The sequence below is a fragment of the Rhinoderma darwinii genome, chromosome 1 (assembly GCF_050947455.1).
Source record: "Rhinoderma darwinii isolate aRhiDar2 chromosome 1, aRhiDar2.hap1, whole genome shotgun sequence".
NCBI lineage: Eukaryota > Metazoa > Chordata > Amphibia > Anura > Rhinodermatidae > Rhinoderma > Rhinoderma darwinii.
Genome location: NC_134687.1, coordinates 335,182,466 through 335,198,445, shown reverse-complemented (window position 1 = coordinate 335,198,445; position 15,980 = coordinate 335,182,466). Strand labels below are relative to the sequence as shown.

Sequence of the window (15,980 nt, the reverse complement as noted above, 5' to 3'; positions counted from 1 at the left end):
TCTGCCCTGCCTTTAACCCTGATTAGTGAATATGCAACTGTATGGTCTTATATGGCAACTACAAGGATTTTGGATGTCTCTTAGCCAGGGTTGGATTTACCATTAGGGCAGTCCCTGAGGGCCCATGACCAGAGGGGGCCCACTGCCCAATGGTCACTATTAACACTACTTAGACTTAACCTGTTATTGACCACCAATACGCCTTTTCACGGCGGCCACTAATGGGCTTTATTCCAATGCATATGCCTTTTCACGGAGCTGCATTGGAATAAATAAGCTACCTCTGGTATCTGAGGGCTTGGAGCAGCCCTGCTCGGACGGGTGACATCGATATCAGTATCGATCTCACCAGTTTAAACCCTCAGATGCGGCACTCAATAGTGAGCGCCACATCTAAGTGGTTTTGGAGAGAGGGAGGCAGCTCCCTCTCTCACCCCACCGGCATCCTGTGATAAGATCGCAAGGTGTCGGTGGTTTCTATCGCAGCAGGGGGGCCTAATAAAGGCCACCAGGTCTGCCACCAGTTATGCCAGAGGCATGGCCTAGCAGATGCCTGTCCATTTTACACGGACAGGCAGTAATACACTACAATACAAAAGTATTGCAGCGTATTATAAAAACGATGGGAGGATCGCATAGTGATTTCCCCTAGGGGGACTAGTAAAAAAGTAAAAAAAACGTTTAATAAATTTAATTTAAAAAAATAAGTGAAAAATCCACTTTTTCCCCTTACAAAATGCTTTTTTATTAAAAAAACAAAAAAAAGTTTAAAAGTTACACATATTTGGTATCACCACATCCGTAACGACCCCAACTATAAATGATTAAACCCGTACGGTGAACGCCATAAAAAATAAGATAAACAATGCAAAAATTGCTGTTTTCTGTCAATCCTGCCTTAAAAAAATGTGATAAAAAGTGATCAAAAAGTCGCATCTACTCCAAAATGGTACCAATAAAAACTACAACATACAACTGCATCGGCGGAAAAATAAAAAAGTTATGACTCTTCAAATATGGAGACACAAAAACAAATAATTTTGAAAAAAAGGGTTTTTACTGTGTAAAAGAAGTAAAACATAAAAATTCTATATAAATTTGGTATCATTGCAATCATAACAACCCGCTGAATAAATTTATTGTGTTATTTATACCACACGGTAAACGGCGTAAATTTAGGACGCAAAAAGGTGTGGTGAAATTGCTGGTTTTTTTTCTATCCCCCCCCACAAAAAAAAATTCATAAAAGTTCATCAATAAATTCTATGTACCCCAAAATGGTGCTATTAAAAATATAACTTGTTCCACAAAAAAACAAGACGTATGTCGACGCAAAAGTAAAAAAGGTTATAGCTCTTTGAATGAGGCGATGGAAAAATGTAAAAAATTGCTTGTATGTTCCTGTATGGCAACCAGAAGGATTTTGTAATGTCTCTTACCGAAGGACAGACTGACCATTTGGGCATAAGGGTAATGCCTGAGGGCCCATGGCCAGTGGGGCCCAGTGTGTTATAATATGCCTAAAATTTGAGTTCATGGCTATAGTGGTTGAGTGGCAAGATGCCCATGATCCCTCTTAGTCCGCTCCTTATGATAAGTAAACATGCATGTTATAATTAGGAGTATGCTATGTAAGCAATTTTCTAATATATTTGTTCAGGTGGATTGGTGGAGCTTCATGTTAACTAGTAATCTGCATTAAGTTATTAAATTGATACGTAGGTTTGTCATCCCTGCTGGCAGTGCTTAAAAAACTATGCTTGCTGTTCACCTGGGAGTCCAGAAAATGGGAAGGGATAAATAGTTTAGCTGCGACAGAAATGAATTTGAATGGGGCTTTTCTCTTGGTTTGCATTAGAGATGAGCTGGTGCTTTTTCTCTGTGGAGCATCTGCTTTAGTATTGTGTGGTATAAGAATACAATGAGTATAAATTGACTCATTACAGAACTGCCACCACTTTAAAAATAGGGATGAGCGGTTGTTATGCATTAGGGAATGGCACTCGAGAAGCGACTTTCAGTGCTTATAACTTTTGGCGAGGTTGCTGTTCTTTACACAGGTGATAAATAAAGTGCTAATGTATCGAGCTTCAAAGAGCCACCATATCCCTCCGTGAGAATCAATTAAACGCGCTGCTAATTTCAGGACGGCAATACTGCTAGGTAATTAAAGAATGAGTGGCGGGTATTTGTCACCGTGCTCTTGTGTAAAGAACAGGACACTTCTATTTAGATGTAGTAGAGCTGAGCTTGTCATTTAGCACAACAAATTTGGAGTTTATCTGCATGTAGTCACTGCTCACAGTCTAATATAAACTTCTCCTGTTTTGTTCTATAAAATCTTACTCCACGCAACACCTGACAGTTCAGTTAGGCACAACTTCACCCTCCCCCCAGGATTAGTAAAGCATATATGCTTTCTTCCAAAAGCACCACACCTGTCCACAGCGCAGCCCCATTCACTAAGATGCCGCTGAGCTGCAAAACTAGACACAACCCATGGACAGGTGCGGTGTTGGAAAGAAGCGGACATATTTTTCTTATCCTGGAAAATACCTTCAATGGGTCTATTCAGACATGTGTGAGTTTTCACGTAGCGAGTGTCCGTTGCGTGAAACTCACTGCATGTCCTATATTGGTGCATGGTCGCACATCCGTGTTCTCTCAGACGGAAAACATCCGTGTGCTCTCAGATGGAAAACATCCATGTGCTCTCCGTGTTTTACACATCAGTTACAAAGAAATGCAGAGAAATTACAATAAAAGAGAGAAGAGAGAAGTGCTTGCACGGACGTGAAAAATGCATGCCACACACAAAGCACACTGATGCCAATACGCAACGCACACTGATGGCACACGGACATGAAACATAGGAAAGATGCATTTTTTACATGCGCAAATCTGACACGCTTGTCTGAATGTAGTCTTAACCAGATACTTATTCTTTAAGTAAATTTTAGTATATGCTTGGGTTTTAGTTTAGAACTCCTCTGCACAGTTCCAGAAAAACACTGTGCCCAGATCAATGTTAAAAACAGAGTAGATGGCTCTACAAACAGTTAGATACCTTCATCTATTATGTCCTATTGTGGCCTTGCCAGCGGACCATTGCCTAATTGCTCAGTCCTCCTATGGTTCCCAATATATATGTGTTTTGTACTTGCATGCATTGTACCTGAAGAAGACCCTTGCCTAGGGTTGAAACGTGTTGTACTACACTACCAATAAAGCCATTTGATTATTACTATCGCTTTGGATATTTTTCCACTGCATCTGGAGATCGACCAGCAGTGCCAATAGTAGTTACCTCTTTCTCCAGGAAACCCAGTGGTTCTCACAGTGTATGTTTAGACTTTTCTACTCATTCCATGATTCTCTAGGTGCACACGGGGGACTTTTCTACTCATTCCATGATTCTCTAGGTGCACACGCGGGACTTTTCTACTCATTCCATGATTCTCTAGGTGCACACGCGGGACTTTTCTACTCATTCCATGATTCTCTAGGTGCACACGGGGGACTTTTCTACTCATTCCATGATTCTCTAGGTGCACACGGGGGACTTTTCTACTCATTCCATGATTCTCTAGGTGCACACGGGGGACTTTTCTACTCATTCCATGATTCTCTAGGTGCACACGGGGGACTTTTCTACTCATTCCATGATTCTCTAAGTGCACACGGGGGACTTTTCTACTCATTCCATGATTCTCTAGGTACCCACAGGGGTGCAGTGATACAAACTACCTTGGTGCCAACATTTTGTCTATACAATGACAAATAAAATATTGCATGTTTGTATCCAAGGATGAGTATTTTTAGTGTGGGACATTGCAGCTATTCGATTAACAATTACTTTTTATAAAATGTAATTAATATAATGTGCTTATGGAAACCAAATATCTCTTCTATCAATCTCCACATATAATACCTTCAGGTATCTTATGTTGCAAGCTGCTTGTACCTTACCTTGTTTGATAGTTTCTACTTTGTAACTCCGGTTAATAGTAGCATACACTAAAACAAGCAGAAATGGCCAGAATTGGATCCAACTTTTGTGCAAACCGCTTGTGTAAATAGAAAAAAAAAAGCCAGGGCAGTTTGTTGGAAGCTTCATAGGTCATTATTTTGGACATACAGTGTAGTGTTAGGTTATTAAACAGAAGTGCAATAGATTAAAGAGTGACAAGAGCTGCAGGAATCAATTCTTTTTCAACTGAGGTGGCATAATGGAAATCGACATCTATGAATGAACTCCGGTTACAAAGTTATGAGGTGCAAAGCTAATGCACTGCCATGAGTTCATCTTTATTATTGTGTTACACCTGAATCAATTGACAAAGTCGTCTTTTTTTTCCTTCTTCTCCTTCCCTTTAAGCAAGAGATGGCACTTAATTGAATAAAAGCCAATGTAATTATATTAACAGATTCGGTGTTCGTGCTGACAGAGGGAGCGGGACACACCTCGACACATCTTCCTGCACATTTGTGCATTCAGTTGGCCTGACAGAAATTGAAGACGTCTACACATCCTAATTAGATTGTTTTTTTATTTTACTTCAAGAGAATAGAATGAAGGAGATACCCTTTCTTTAATGCAGCTATTACAGGCTGTGCATTTAAAAAAAACCAAAAAACATTTTTGGCAAAGTCATTGTCCATCTGGGAATTTTTTAGTTCTTTTTTGCAAGTATTAATTTTTTCCACTTTCTTTAAACCTATTTTTGAAATATCCATTCTTGAATACACAGGAATATTATTATTAATAATAGTGATAATAATAATAATGATATCATCATCATAGTCATAAATAGTTTAGTCTGGTATAGAATATTATGAACTAATGTAGTTTTTTTGGGGTTTTCTAAGGGAGAGATTTTGCATAAACAAAATGAGATTGACTGTAAAAAAAAAATAGTGATCAGTATGATCGAGGATGTTTATGATGTTTTGCAGAATATATACAGTATACAGGAGTTGTGTCCTTTGTTAGACCTCTTCTGGAAATAATATTTTTGCACCATAGTTAAAGGTGTGTTGGGCAGTCTCTTTCTGTTAGAAGAGTCCCCTGACAATAGGCAGATCACAGGATGTCCACGGCCATGTTCCCCAGTGATTAATTTTCCTACAGCACTCCACATTTTCCATTGAAATCAATAAATAGTTAATGTAATGCAAGGAAGTGTTGGGTCCTCCAAAGCAAGAGACGTCCATCTTATAGTCGCTCTCTGTTCTGGCTAATAGATGAGGCTCCCAAAAGAGGGACCATTTCCTACTAACTTCCTATCTACTGAATTCCCTGGTAGGGTTTTCACTATCAGTTTTCGAAACCAGACAAACCCTTTTAATTCGCACCTCTTCTCCTGTCTCCCTCCTTGACTTAAAAAAAAAAGCCTATATGAAGTATTTAATCAAAAATTAATAATTACATATTTAGTATATTATGCCTAAAATATTTATTGGAATATAGAAAATAAAACAAGGCAAAGCAGGTAGTGTGGTGACCTTGTACGTATGCTACTGTACTCTAGGTCTATCCACTAATCTGAACCTCAATACACATATACTGTATACACAGCAAAAACCGATTTAGCAGCAAATGCTTGCAATTACCAGAGTATTAGGTGATGATTCTTTATGCTAATGCAGTATCATGTAATGGATAAAGTCAGAAGAGCAATGTAGTCACATTTGTTTCAGTAACATCATATAGGGTTACTTTATACTACAGCCTTAATATACAATGCTAGTAAGACGTTGGCATGTGGGAGTGATGAGCCATTGCATACTTCTTTAGCTACTATACTACTGCTGCCCATTGTGTTAAACATAAATACAACCAGAAAAAAATGTTTGTCAAACATCACAAAAATACAGATTTCATTACCAATTTTCAAATGGCCCCTTCTAAGGGATTCTGTACAAGGCCGAATAGCCTAAGACATCAGACGTATAGTATAGTGTGAGCATGTATGTATAGTGTAAGCAGATTCCTTGCATAAATGCTGCATTCATGATTCACCAGGCTGTACAGTTGGTAAAATATTGAACTAGTGAACTACACTTTCTTAATAATAATAATTTTTGTTTTCATTTGTTGCATGTTTTATTTGCATGTGCACTATTGCATGTTTTTGCACAATAAACCATTTATTTTCACCATAATAGTTTCAAGAAATTAAATCACAAAATAAGTTATACTTAAGACTAAAAAAAAAAACATTCAGAAAGTTTTTATCGATAATATGGGACATATTAATAGTTTAATTATTAATCTAATTGGTGTGTTTTTCTGAATTGTTTTCTAACAAATATATTTTTTCCCTTTTCAGACACAGTGCCAATATTAACCTTCACCGCAAACTGTTGACCAAAGAACTGGATGAGATGGGGCTGGACTCCTCTCAGCCCAACCTCCGAGATGAGTTCTTGGCAAAAATCTATGGTGGTCAACATTCCATGGGCCTGGATGTTCGAGAGGACACCACCTCGCCAGTTGGTACAGAAGATTCCCACATCAATGGATATGGGCGGAGCCTGGCAGATGACTACATGGTCTTAGACTTGAGTACCACTTCCAGTATCCAGTCTAGCAGCAGTATACATTCTTCTAGAGAGTCTGATATAGGCAGTGATGAAGGTATCCTTCTTGATGACATTGATGGTGCCAGTGACAGTGAGGAGTCTTTTCAGAAGGCTAATGTCTCTGCCCCGCTCATGAGACCAGGCAATGATGTGATAGAATCTTCCATATACAACAGCTTTGCCGTGAGCAATGGTGGAATAATGTGCAACATTTGCCACAAAATGTACAGTAACAAAGGAACCCTGCGGGTTCATTACAAGACAGTGCATTTGCGGGAGATGCATAAATGCAAAGTTTTTGGATGTAACATGATGTTTTCCTCTGTACGCAGCCGAAATCGGCACAGTCAAAACCCTAATCTCCATAAAAACATTCCTTTCTCTGCTATGGAATAGCTTCCAAAAGAACAAAGAAATTTCCAATTTCACAGATGAACTGTCCCATATTTATATATATACGTACATATATAAAAATGTATATGTATGTTATATATCTATATATATATATAAATCTAGATATATATTCTTTTTTATCGAACAGAAAAAAAGAAAACTACAAAACACTAGGTGCTTTTTTATTTTCACTTATTGGTGAAACTTCCCCCGAAAAGGACTATTGAACGGACAAAAATAAAAACACGCAGTCACTTATACCTTTCTTCTTTTTTTTTTTTTACATTTACGGAATGAAGTACTTGGTTATCTCCAAAGATAGTGTCTTAATATTCCAGTGACTATTGCTTGCAAAGAAAAATAATGAACATTTCTTTCTTTTTCATTTACAAATCACGCCTAGGTATTTTTTTGAGAAGACTACGCATGGCAGATTCACCTGTAAATATGGAGTCCCATTAGGTGGACAGTGTTGTATTTGATGGTTGTGTACTCCTGGTTTCTTGTTGCAGTTCCATCAAGCTGTATGCAGGAAAAACTAAGCCGCTGTCTAGCTCTGTTTCTTTATTTTAGCTTTAATACACATTTTTGCAACAAAGACACCGAAACATGACCATTTTATAAACTACCTGCTAGATGTAGTATTATCCTGGTGTTGCATGCTTAAAGCACTATCTATACATTTTTCCCTTTTTTGTCTTTTGTACTATTTGTATGAAAGCAGTCATGCACTTTCCCCACCCAAACACTATATTGGTGTATAATGATATTCTTATTTTAACTCTTCAGTACTGAGAAGTATGATCCTGGCAAAACTCTATCGCCTCCAGTGCTGAAGTGAGTAAAATAACGTCATTATCTTGGGATGGCCTTATAGGGCCGGTCAGTTAAATGGCATGGTTGCCAAACAAAAAAAAGTATTAATAGAGTTTTGCAAAATGTTACAACTGCCAATTTTGCACATAAACTGCATAAAAATTCTGCAAAATGTAAGCCATAGAAAATGGGACTCTAGAAAAAAGTTTAAATATTACAGAGAAGTTACATTGTGATAGTAAAAGGAATCATACTTTGGCACTCCAATTGCGCCCCTTCCTTTTCCTAAAATGGAGCTCCTACAGAATATTGCAGCAGAGGGATATAAAGTTGCTAGTCTACACAGTATATTGCAAATATAGAACAATCATTAAATTTCCAAGGTTTACAAAGTTCATCTACATAATATATGACATGAAGATGTCAGAATACCAGTCAGATTATCGGATAATTTCCTATTTTCAGACATAGTAGATCTTGCCTTGTATGTGCTTGTTTTCACTCAAATGAATGATGAAATCTTATTTTGATGTACACAAGTGACGCTATTACAGGGAATTACACAATTATCAACATTTAAAGCTAAGTGGTGAAATACCCTCATACTGTTGAAAACAGTGTTACTGCACACGTCTTAAATGGTCTAAATTTTACATTGCAAAGCATTGTTAGTCAGTGGTATTCACTATAAAATTATTTTAGATAGAGGCTGTTTGAATACATTATGGTAAGCTGTTCGTTTATATTCAATCTAAATGTTAGTCATCTCTTCTTCCAAAAATAAATGCACATCTCCTACCAACTAGAAGAGTTCAACTCCAAGGTTATAGTTCCAGAAGAATTCAGTTCTAGTAAAACTGTTCACTTATTTTTGTACAATGGTCATTTACTCCTGCTTATTGAATTTTTTTTTTTTGCCAAAAATGATTAAACATTCTGAAATGTAGTTGGAAAAAAATTGTAGAGTAAAAATTAGATCTTGGCAGTCTGGATAGTCCAATTGAGATATCAGATTGATCCTAAATTGTAATTATTCTGTCTGTAGAAATATATATTTCAGCGATAATTCCCTTTAAGAAACACTTTACCAACGAATGTGCTCAATGAGCAGAGTTAAAGAAGCTTATTGTAAAGGGAACTGTTCCCTAGCAAATAGTTTTACAAAAACAAGATGTTCATTCCTCTCGTGGTTATTCATATGTCGCAAGTCATCTTCCAGTAAAACATTTTAATAATGCATCCTAACTTTACAAGGCTGGACCTGTATGTAATAAATAGTTCCAGATGATTCCTCTAACCTCTCCTGATATAAGACTCGGCCAACGTCAATCCCTTGATATTTATTTCACCAGAAACAGGCATGAGTATTAGTGTTTTTTGCGCTTTTTGGCTATGTCCTGGGAATTGAGATATATAGATTGGAAACCAACAAACACTTCTCTGAGCATTTGGGTGGTCACAAAGGCCTTCTTACTCCACAATTATCACAGGTTCCTCACATTGGGTCAAAAGTTGAAGCACTTACAATGTAAAACTGAGAATCACATGCTTGACCTCAAATGGAACATATTTGTATTCCAATAAAAAAAATAAAAAAAAAGAAACAATAAAAAGAGAGAGATAAATGTTCCTTGTTGTCCTGGGGAATTTCTGCAGTCGAAAAACATGTAGAAAGTTAGTAAAAAAAATTGAAAACAAGCGCAAGGCACTTTTTTCTTGAAACCTTTATGTGTTTCCTGTGTTTACGCATCTTGCCTGAGCGAATGCACCATTACATTGCTGCAAACTCTTCTAGAAGAAGGATATTTACTTGTCTTCAGTGTTCTGCCAAAATTGTAGATCTCTATCTGCATTGAAGCCTCTGTTTTCCAATTAATACCTCTGTCAACAATATGAACTCCTAGTTACATTGATGTATGTTCTATATGTAGAATTCCAAGGCCCTGAATATCATATGTTTAAGTTACAGCATCAGCTATCTATGATTATCCTCGCCTTTCTTATATTTGCAACAAATGTCTCATGTTTGCCAAAGGAATTTATTCTGCATTCTTTTTTGTTGTCTTATTGTACATGACACTCTTTATGGATTACAAACATACACATTTCTAGCAGACAGTATTTACAATGACACTGATTGCTGAAAATTTTGTTATTAAAGAACTGTTGGAGAAATTGGCCAAAAGGAATTACCGATTATGATTCTTCCTGGGTCAAAAAGTGATTAAAGACTGAAAATACTTGTGAAAACAGTAAAAGACTTTTTTTTTGTTTCTATTTAAACTTACATTTGTCCAACACTAATGTTTACTGAGAAAAGCTGAGGAATTTTTGATGATCATTTTTTGGGAAATGTCACTGAGTTTTAAGTACTACTCTCGGTTAAACTGAATAGTATTCAGCTTAGTTTTTATACCGTTCATGTATACTGTATGTGTTTGTTAAATTGCAACCGGATTAAGTAAAGTGTACTCTTCTTACTCAGACTGTATGTGTGTCCATACTAAAATTCTCTTGTACTGCCTTTTATCTACAAAACTGGGGAACGTCACTGTTTCAAGACATAATGAACCGTTTCAATTTAAAACGTTTTTACTGTGCAATGCAAACATTTTTAATAATAAAAGAGCAAAATGGCAAATTTAAATTCAGCACTTATTTAATTACATTAAGATATCTGGTCACATAGAATAAAAAAGAATACATTATTTGGAAACCATTGAAGATGTAAAAAAAACAAGTAGCAAACACATACACTGTTGAGCCACAACATTAAAGCCGCCTGCCTAATATTGTGTAGGTCCCTCTCGTGCCAGCAAAACAGCTCTGACTTATCCAGGCATGGACCCCACAGGACCTCTGACGGTGTCCTGTGGTATCTGGCACCAAGACATTAGCAGCAAATCCTTTACATTCAGTAAGTTGTGAGGTGGCGCCTTCATGGATCACAGATGATCGATTGGATTAAGATCTGGGGAATTCGGGGGGCCAAGTCAACACCGTTAACTCTTTGTCATGCTTCTCAAACCAATCCTGAACAATTTTTACAGTGTGGCTGGGTGCATTAAAAAAGCGACTGCCATTAGGGAATACCACTGTCGTGATGTGTATTTGGTCTGCAACAATGTTTAGGTAGGTGGTACATGTCAAAGCAACATCCACATGAATTCCAAAACCCAAGGTTTTCCAGAAAATACTGCCTGCGTCAGCTTGCTTTCTTCCTATAGTGCATCCTAGTGCCATTTCTCTCCAAGGTATGCACACGCATCCGGCCGACCGTCGATGTAAAATAAAACATGATTCTTCAGACCAGGTCGCATTCTTCCATGTCTACATGGTCCAGTTCTGATGCTCAAGTGCCCATCGTAGGTGCTTTAGTGGCAGACAAGGGTCAGAATGGGCACTCTGACTGATCTGCGGCTATGCAGCCCCATAAACACGTAGCTGCAATGCACTGTGTGTTATGACATTTTTCTATCAAAGCCAGCGTTACATTTTTTAGTAATTTGTGGTACAGTAGATCTTCTGTGGGGTGGGACCAGACGGGCTAGCCTTCGCTCCCCACGTGCATCAATGAGCCTTGGGCACCCCGTCAACTGGTCACTGGTTCACCTGTTGTCCCTCCTTGAACCTTTTGTAGCTATTAACCACTCCATAACGGGGACACCCCAGTTGTTTAGCCATCACAATTTGGCCCTTGTCTAAGTCACTTAGGTTCTTACACTTGCCATTTTTCCAGCTTCCAATACATCAACTTCAAGAACTGATTGTTTACTTGCTGTCTAATATATCCCACCTCTTGTCAGGTGTAATTTTAATAACATAATCAATGTTGTTCGCTTCACTTTTCCGTTGTTTTAATATTATGGCTAAACGATGTATATATTACATTGCATATAGTAAATATAGCATTTTAGTATGCACTGTAATTGCAAAAGGCTTAACTAATACTAGCACTAGAATATTTCCCTTTTTTTTGCGACACAGGTTATAATGTTATGATGTTACTAAGCTATTTAAAAGATTCTGGTGCTAGTAAAAGATAAGCCTTTTACTAATAGGCCAGCAATAGCTTGCAGAAATCTCCTGGCAGGAGACAGAATGGGTTGGTCTATTACACTCATACCTACTCAGAGGTCTTTGCTGCTAAACTCCCAACTGAGAGCAAGGCTTACAATGGATGTGGAAGTGTTTCTCAATGTTTCTAAGCCAAGTGCACCCTACTCAAATAAATTACATCAACGCACATACACTGTGCTCCACCTATTAAAAGCATAGCATGAGGACAATGAGAGTGCTCCCACGGAAAATGGCTTGTGCCCCCTGGTGTACATGTACTACAAGTTTAAAACCTAAAGCCTAGAAGACAGAACATTGCCTGTGTGAAGTGAGGGTCTGAGTTGGATGGTTACTAAAGGAAGGCACAGTCCTCTAGCCTTCTATTAATAATTACTAAGATATTAAAATATATTTATTAATGGAGGTAAGCTTTAAAGGTTTTGTCTGAGGTTAAAAAAATAGTACTGATTTTTTTTTCCAGAAACCATGCCGCTCTTGTCCATTGTGAATAGGACAAAGTCCAGCAACTCCTCGGTTAAAAAGTCTAAAATAAATGATGCCATCTTAAAATAAATACAACAATCCAGGAACAAGAACACATTCAGATGTGGCGGAATTTTTCCGCTGCAAATGTTGGTGCGGATTTGGGCCAATTACGCAACGAATCTGCACCAACATTTGCATATTTGACAGGTAATTCAGGCGTTGCAGATATCACAGCGGACTTGCCACAGATTTCAGTTTTTTCAATGCAAAGGCTGAAATACGCAGTGAAATTCCGCTTCTTCTCTGCAACGTCATGAGCATGCTGCGGAGGGGAAATTCTGCACCGCAGCCTGATTTACGCACAGTTATTTTCTGCAACGTCTGAACTAACTTTCCTAAAAATGTATAGAAACAAATTTAAAAAACGGCTGCTGCAGAATTCCACTGCGGACTGTCCTCAGCGGAATTCAACAGCAATTCCGCCAACATTATTACTCTTGTCCAATGGCTTGAATAGGGATGAGCAGTAATATCGCCACAGGACATAAACAAGAGTGGTTCTGTTTTTGGAAAAAGCTGACTCTTTGTCTTTTATCTCACATGTCCCTTCCCCTTTAACCTATTGCTACATTTCCGTATAGTTTTTATGTAATTGGTCAAATCCACATATTCCAAACTTTTTCTTTAAAAGACAAAACTTTAACAAAAAAATTAATTTCAATGCAATATCTCTATACTGTGAGCTCTCTGTAGACACTACACCACAGAAATGCCAGGTTCACACCTAGCGTAAATACTGCGGATTTTCAAATGTCATCCTCACACTGAAAAAATACGCTGAAAAATCGCTCATAAATTGACCTACGGTGCATTTTTTAATCAATTTATTCTCCGGAATTGCTGGTTTTCTGTTGCAGATTTTCCCCATTGTATTTAATGGGGAGGTAAAACCCACAATAAATAGCAGATGTTGCGATTTTGTAGCGGAAAAACTGCGATTCCGCCGCAAAAAAACACAACAAAAAATAAATAAATAAAGATTACATTTACCCAGATCTCTCTGCTTCTGCGTCCAACCTGGGCTTCACAGATGGCGTTTCATCCCATGTGACTGCTGTAGCAAATCACAGGCAGCAATGGTCACATGGGATGAAACGTCTTCCGAGGAGGCCGGGCTGCAGGACGTCAGAGGGAGGTGTTGTCATGGCTATGGGTAAGTATAGATTTATTTTTTTAAGTGCAGTTTTCCGCAGAGGACATTCCGGCCGAAAAACTGCACCATAATTTGGTGCGGTTTTTTGGATGGAATTGCCTGCAAAGAAAATAGGTCGTGTGAACATACCCTTGCGCTAATGTGAATTGAGTTTTTGCTGTATGGTTTCATTAGACTCCTTGATGTCACATTTTAGTATTAGAAAAATATCTGTACAAAATGTTCCCACAGCTTATCTTCAAAACACTACCCAGTATATAAAGCATTCATTGAAATACCTGCTATGTTAATGTCATTCTTGAAAGAAACAAGGTCACGCAGAAGAGCTGTTTATTAACATATTTTTCTAGTGAGCAACACAAACGCCCCCAAAGGTATTTTGAATGTTAAAACAACTTTAACATGTAAACTTGTACTTATTGCGCTGCCCTTAATGCAATTTCTGCTCATTCTGCAATTGACAAAATTGTGCCATAACCCAGGGCTACAAAAATAAACAACTCTGCTAATATAAATTTGTGGCTAAACTTACTCCGGGAAGCTAAGGCAAGTAAACAATGTATTGATTAAAAGTTAAGGTTGGCACATACAAACCAAGAAACTAAAGTCATTTGCAAGTGGCTGTTTAAAAAACGTGTGGTGCTTACTGTAATTAGGCCAGTAGACTATTTCACCATTGAGATGATCTTATACTAAATTAAAAGTGACAGATGGTATACAACCCCCAAGATAAGTCAGATGACACAGCTTCATTTATAATAATTTTTCTTTTTCCTTATGTGAATATAATTTATGCTAGAAATTATGTTTCCAGGTTGTGATTTACTACTAGGTAACCATGGAGTAACCATAGGAGCTAAGTCTAAGGGTCCAATTACACGGCCCCATATAGGTTGTGTAAACGAGCACCGATCAACGAGACCACTCGTTGATCGACGCTCGTCTGCTTCTTTCACAAGAAGCAATGCTTGGTTATGTATGGGGATGAGCGATTGTTACTACAATCGTTCGTCCCCATACATCTTTATCATGTTGGCAGGACATCTCCCTGCGATAAAACAATAATATTTATTGCTGCAAAAACAACACGATCAGCCGATGAATCAGTGTTTGTTCGTTCATTGGCTGATCTCTGCTCTGTTTACACAGTGCAATGATCGGGAACGAGCGTTATTTTAAACATTCGTTCGCCCGATAATTGGCCCGTGTAATAGGGCCTTTATATTCATCTTTTGTTCTTTTAAGTACTGATGGTGAAAATGTTAGATGTTTTCGGCACATCGGTCAACAGGGGGCATTTATTATATGTGGCTTGTCATAGAGATGTACACCAATCTTAAAGAGTAGCGTAGTGTGGACTATATAGCCTAACAGGTGTGTGCTGTGTTAGAGAATATAGTGCACACTACTGAACAATGGCAGGTTCGGCAAATCACTTGTACGTGGTGCGACTCGAAGCCACTCCCTCTTTCCCAATGCCAAAAATATAAATTTTTATGTTTGTAAAATAGTTGGGAGATCTTCATAATACAGCATTACATATCCAGAAGCTTTGGAGAGCAAAGTAACATAGTAAGTAAGGTTGAAAAAAGTATTATACTTCAATGTTGATCCAGAGAAAGGCAAAAAAAAAAACAAGAGGCAGAAGCAATAAAATGTAATTAAAGCAAAAAATGCGTCAAAAAACATGTGTGGTGCAAAAACCACTTTAAAAAAAACGGAGCTGATTTTTCCAGGCAGAATTTTCTGCCTGCAAAAAACTCAGTGTGAACATGCCCTAAAGTGGTATAACTGTTTCTATGTGCATCTGTGCCCCTTTCGATGCATCCCATGATCTTATTTGCCTTGATACTGGTTTCTACAGTTAAGTTTACTGTCCACTAATATCCCTAAATCCTTTTCCATGCCAGTTTTACCCAGCGCTTTCCCATTTAGTGTCTAATGGTGGCATATATTTTTCCTTAGGAACTGCATAACCTTACATTTATTGGTTACAATAACCCCTTAAAGACCAAGCCATTTTTCATTTTTACGGTTTAGTTTTCTACCCCCCACCTTCCAAGAGCCATAACTTTTTTATTTTTTAGTAAATAGAGTGGTGCGAGGTCTTATATTTTGCGGGAGGAGTTGTAGATTCTATTGGCTCTATTTAAAGTACCATATAATGTACAGGGAAACAGAAAAAAAATCTTATTTGTAGGGTGGAATTGAAAAAAACTGCAGTTCCTCCATTGTTTTTTGGGTTTCGTTTTTACGGCTTTCACCGTGCGGTAAAAGTCCTGGTCATCTTTCCTGCGGGTCCTGAAAGCTATTGTGGAATCTGATAAACATGAACTTACTTTGGAGATCACCATAGATCCTAGATTGTCACAAAAATAATTAAAAAGGCTTTATCTATATTTACAGAAAGGTTTCAAGTATATTACCA

The 15,980-nt window shown here is 37.8% G+C and overlaps 1 protein-coding gene across 2 annotated transcripts in view; it reads left to right on the top strand.

The window, feature by feature from the left end:
• BNC2 (basonuclin zinc finger protein 2) overlaps positions 1 to 8,846 on the top strand; it is a 382,515-nt gene extending 373,669 nt beyond the window's left edge. The window contains exon 6 of one of the 2 annotated variants that reach the window (XM_075825666.1): positions 6,333 to 8,846. In XM_075825666.1, the coding sequence (XP_075681781.1) occupies positions 6,333 to 6,981 (649 nt within the window). In that variant the 3' untranslated portion in view covers positions 6,982 to 8,846. The remainder of the gene's footprint in view (positions 1 to 6,332) is intronic. The other variant, XM_075825667.1, reaches the window with a different exon arrangement.
• Positions 8,847 to 15,980: the final 7,134 nt, after the last annotated feature.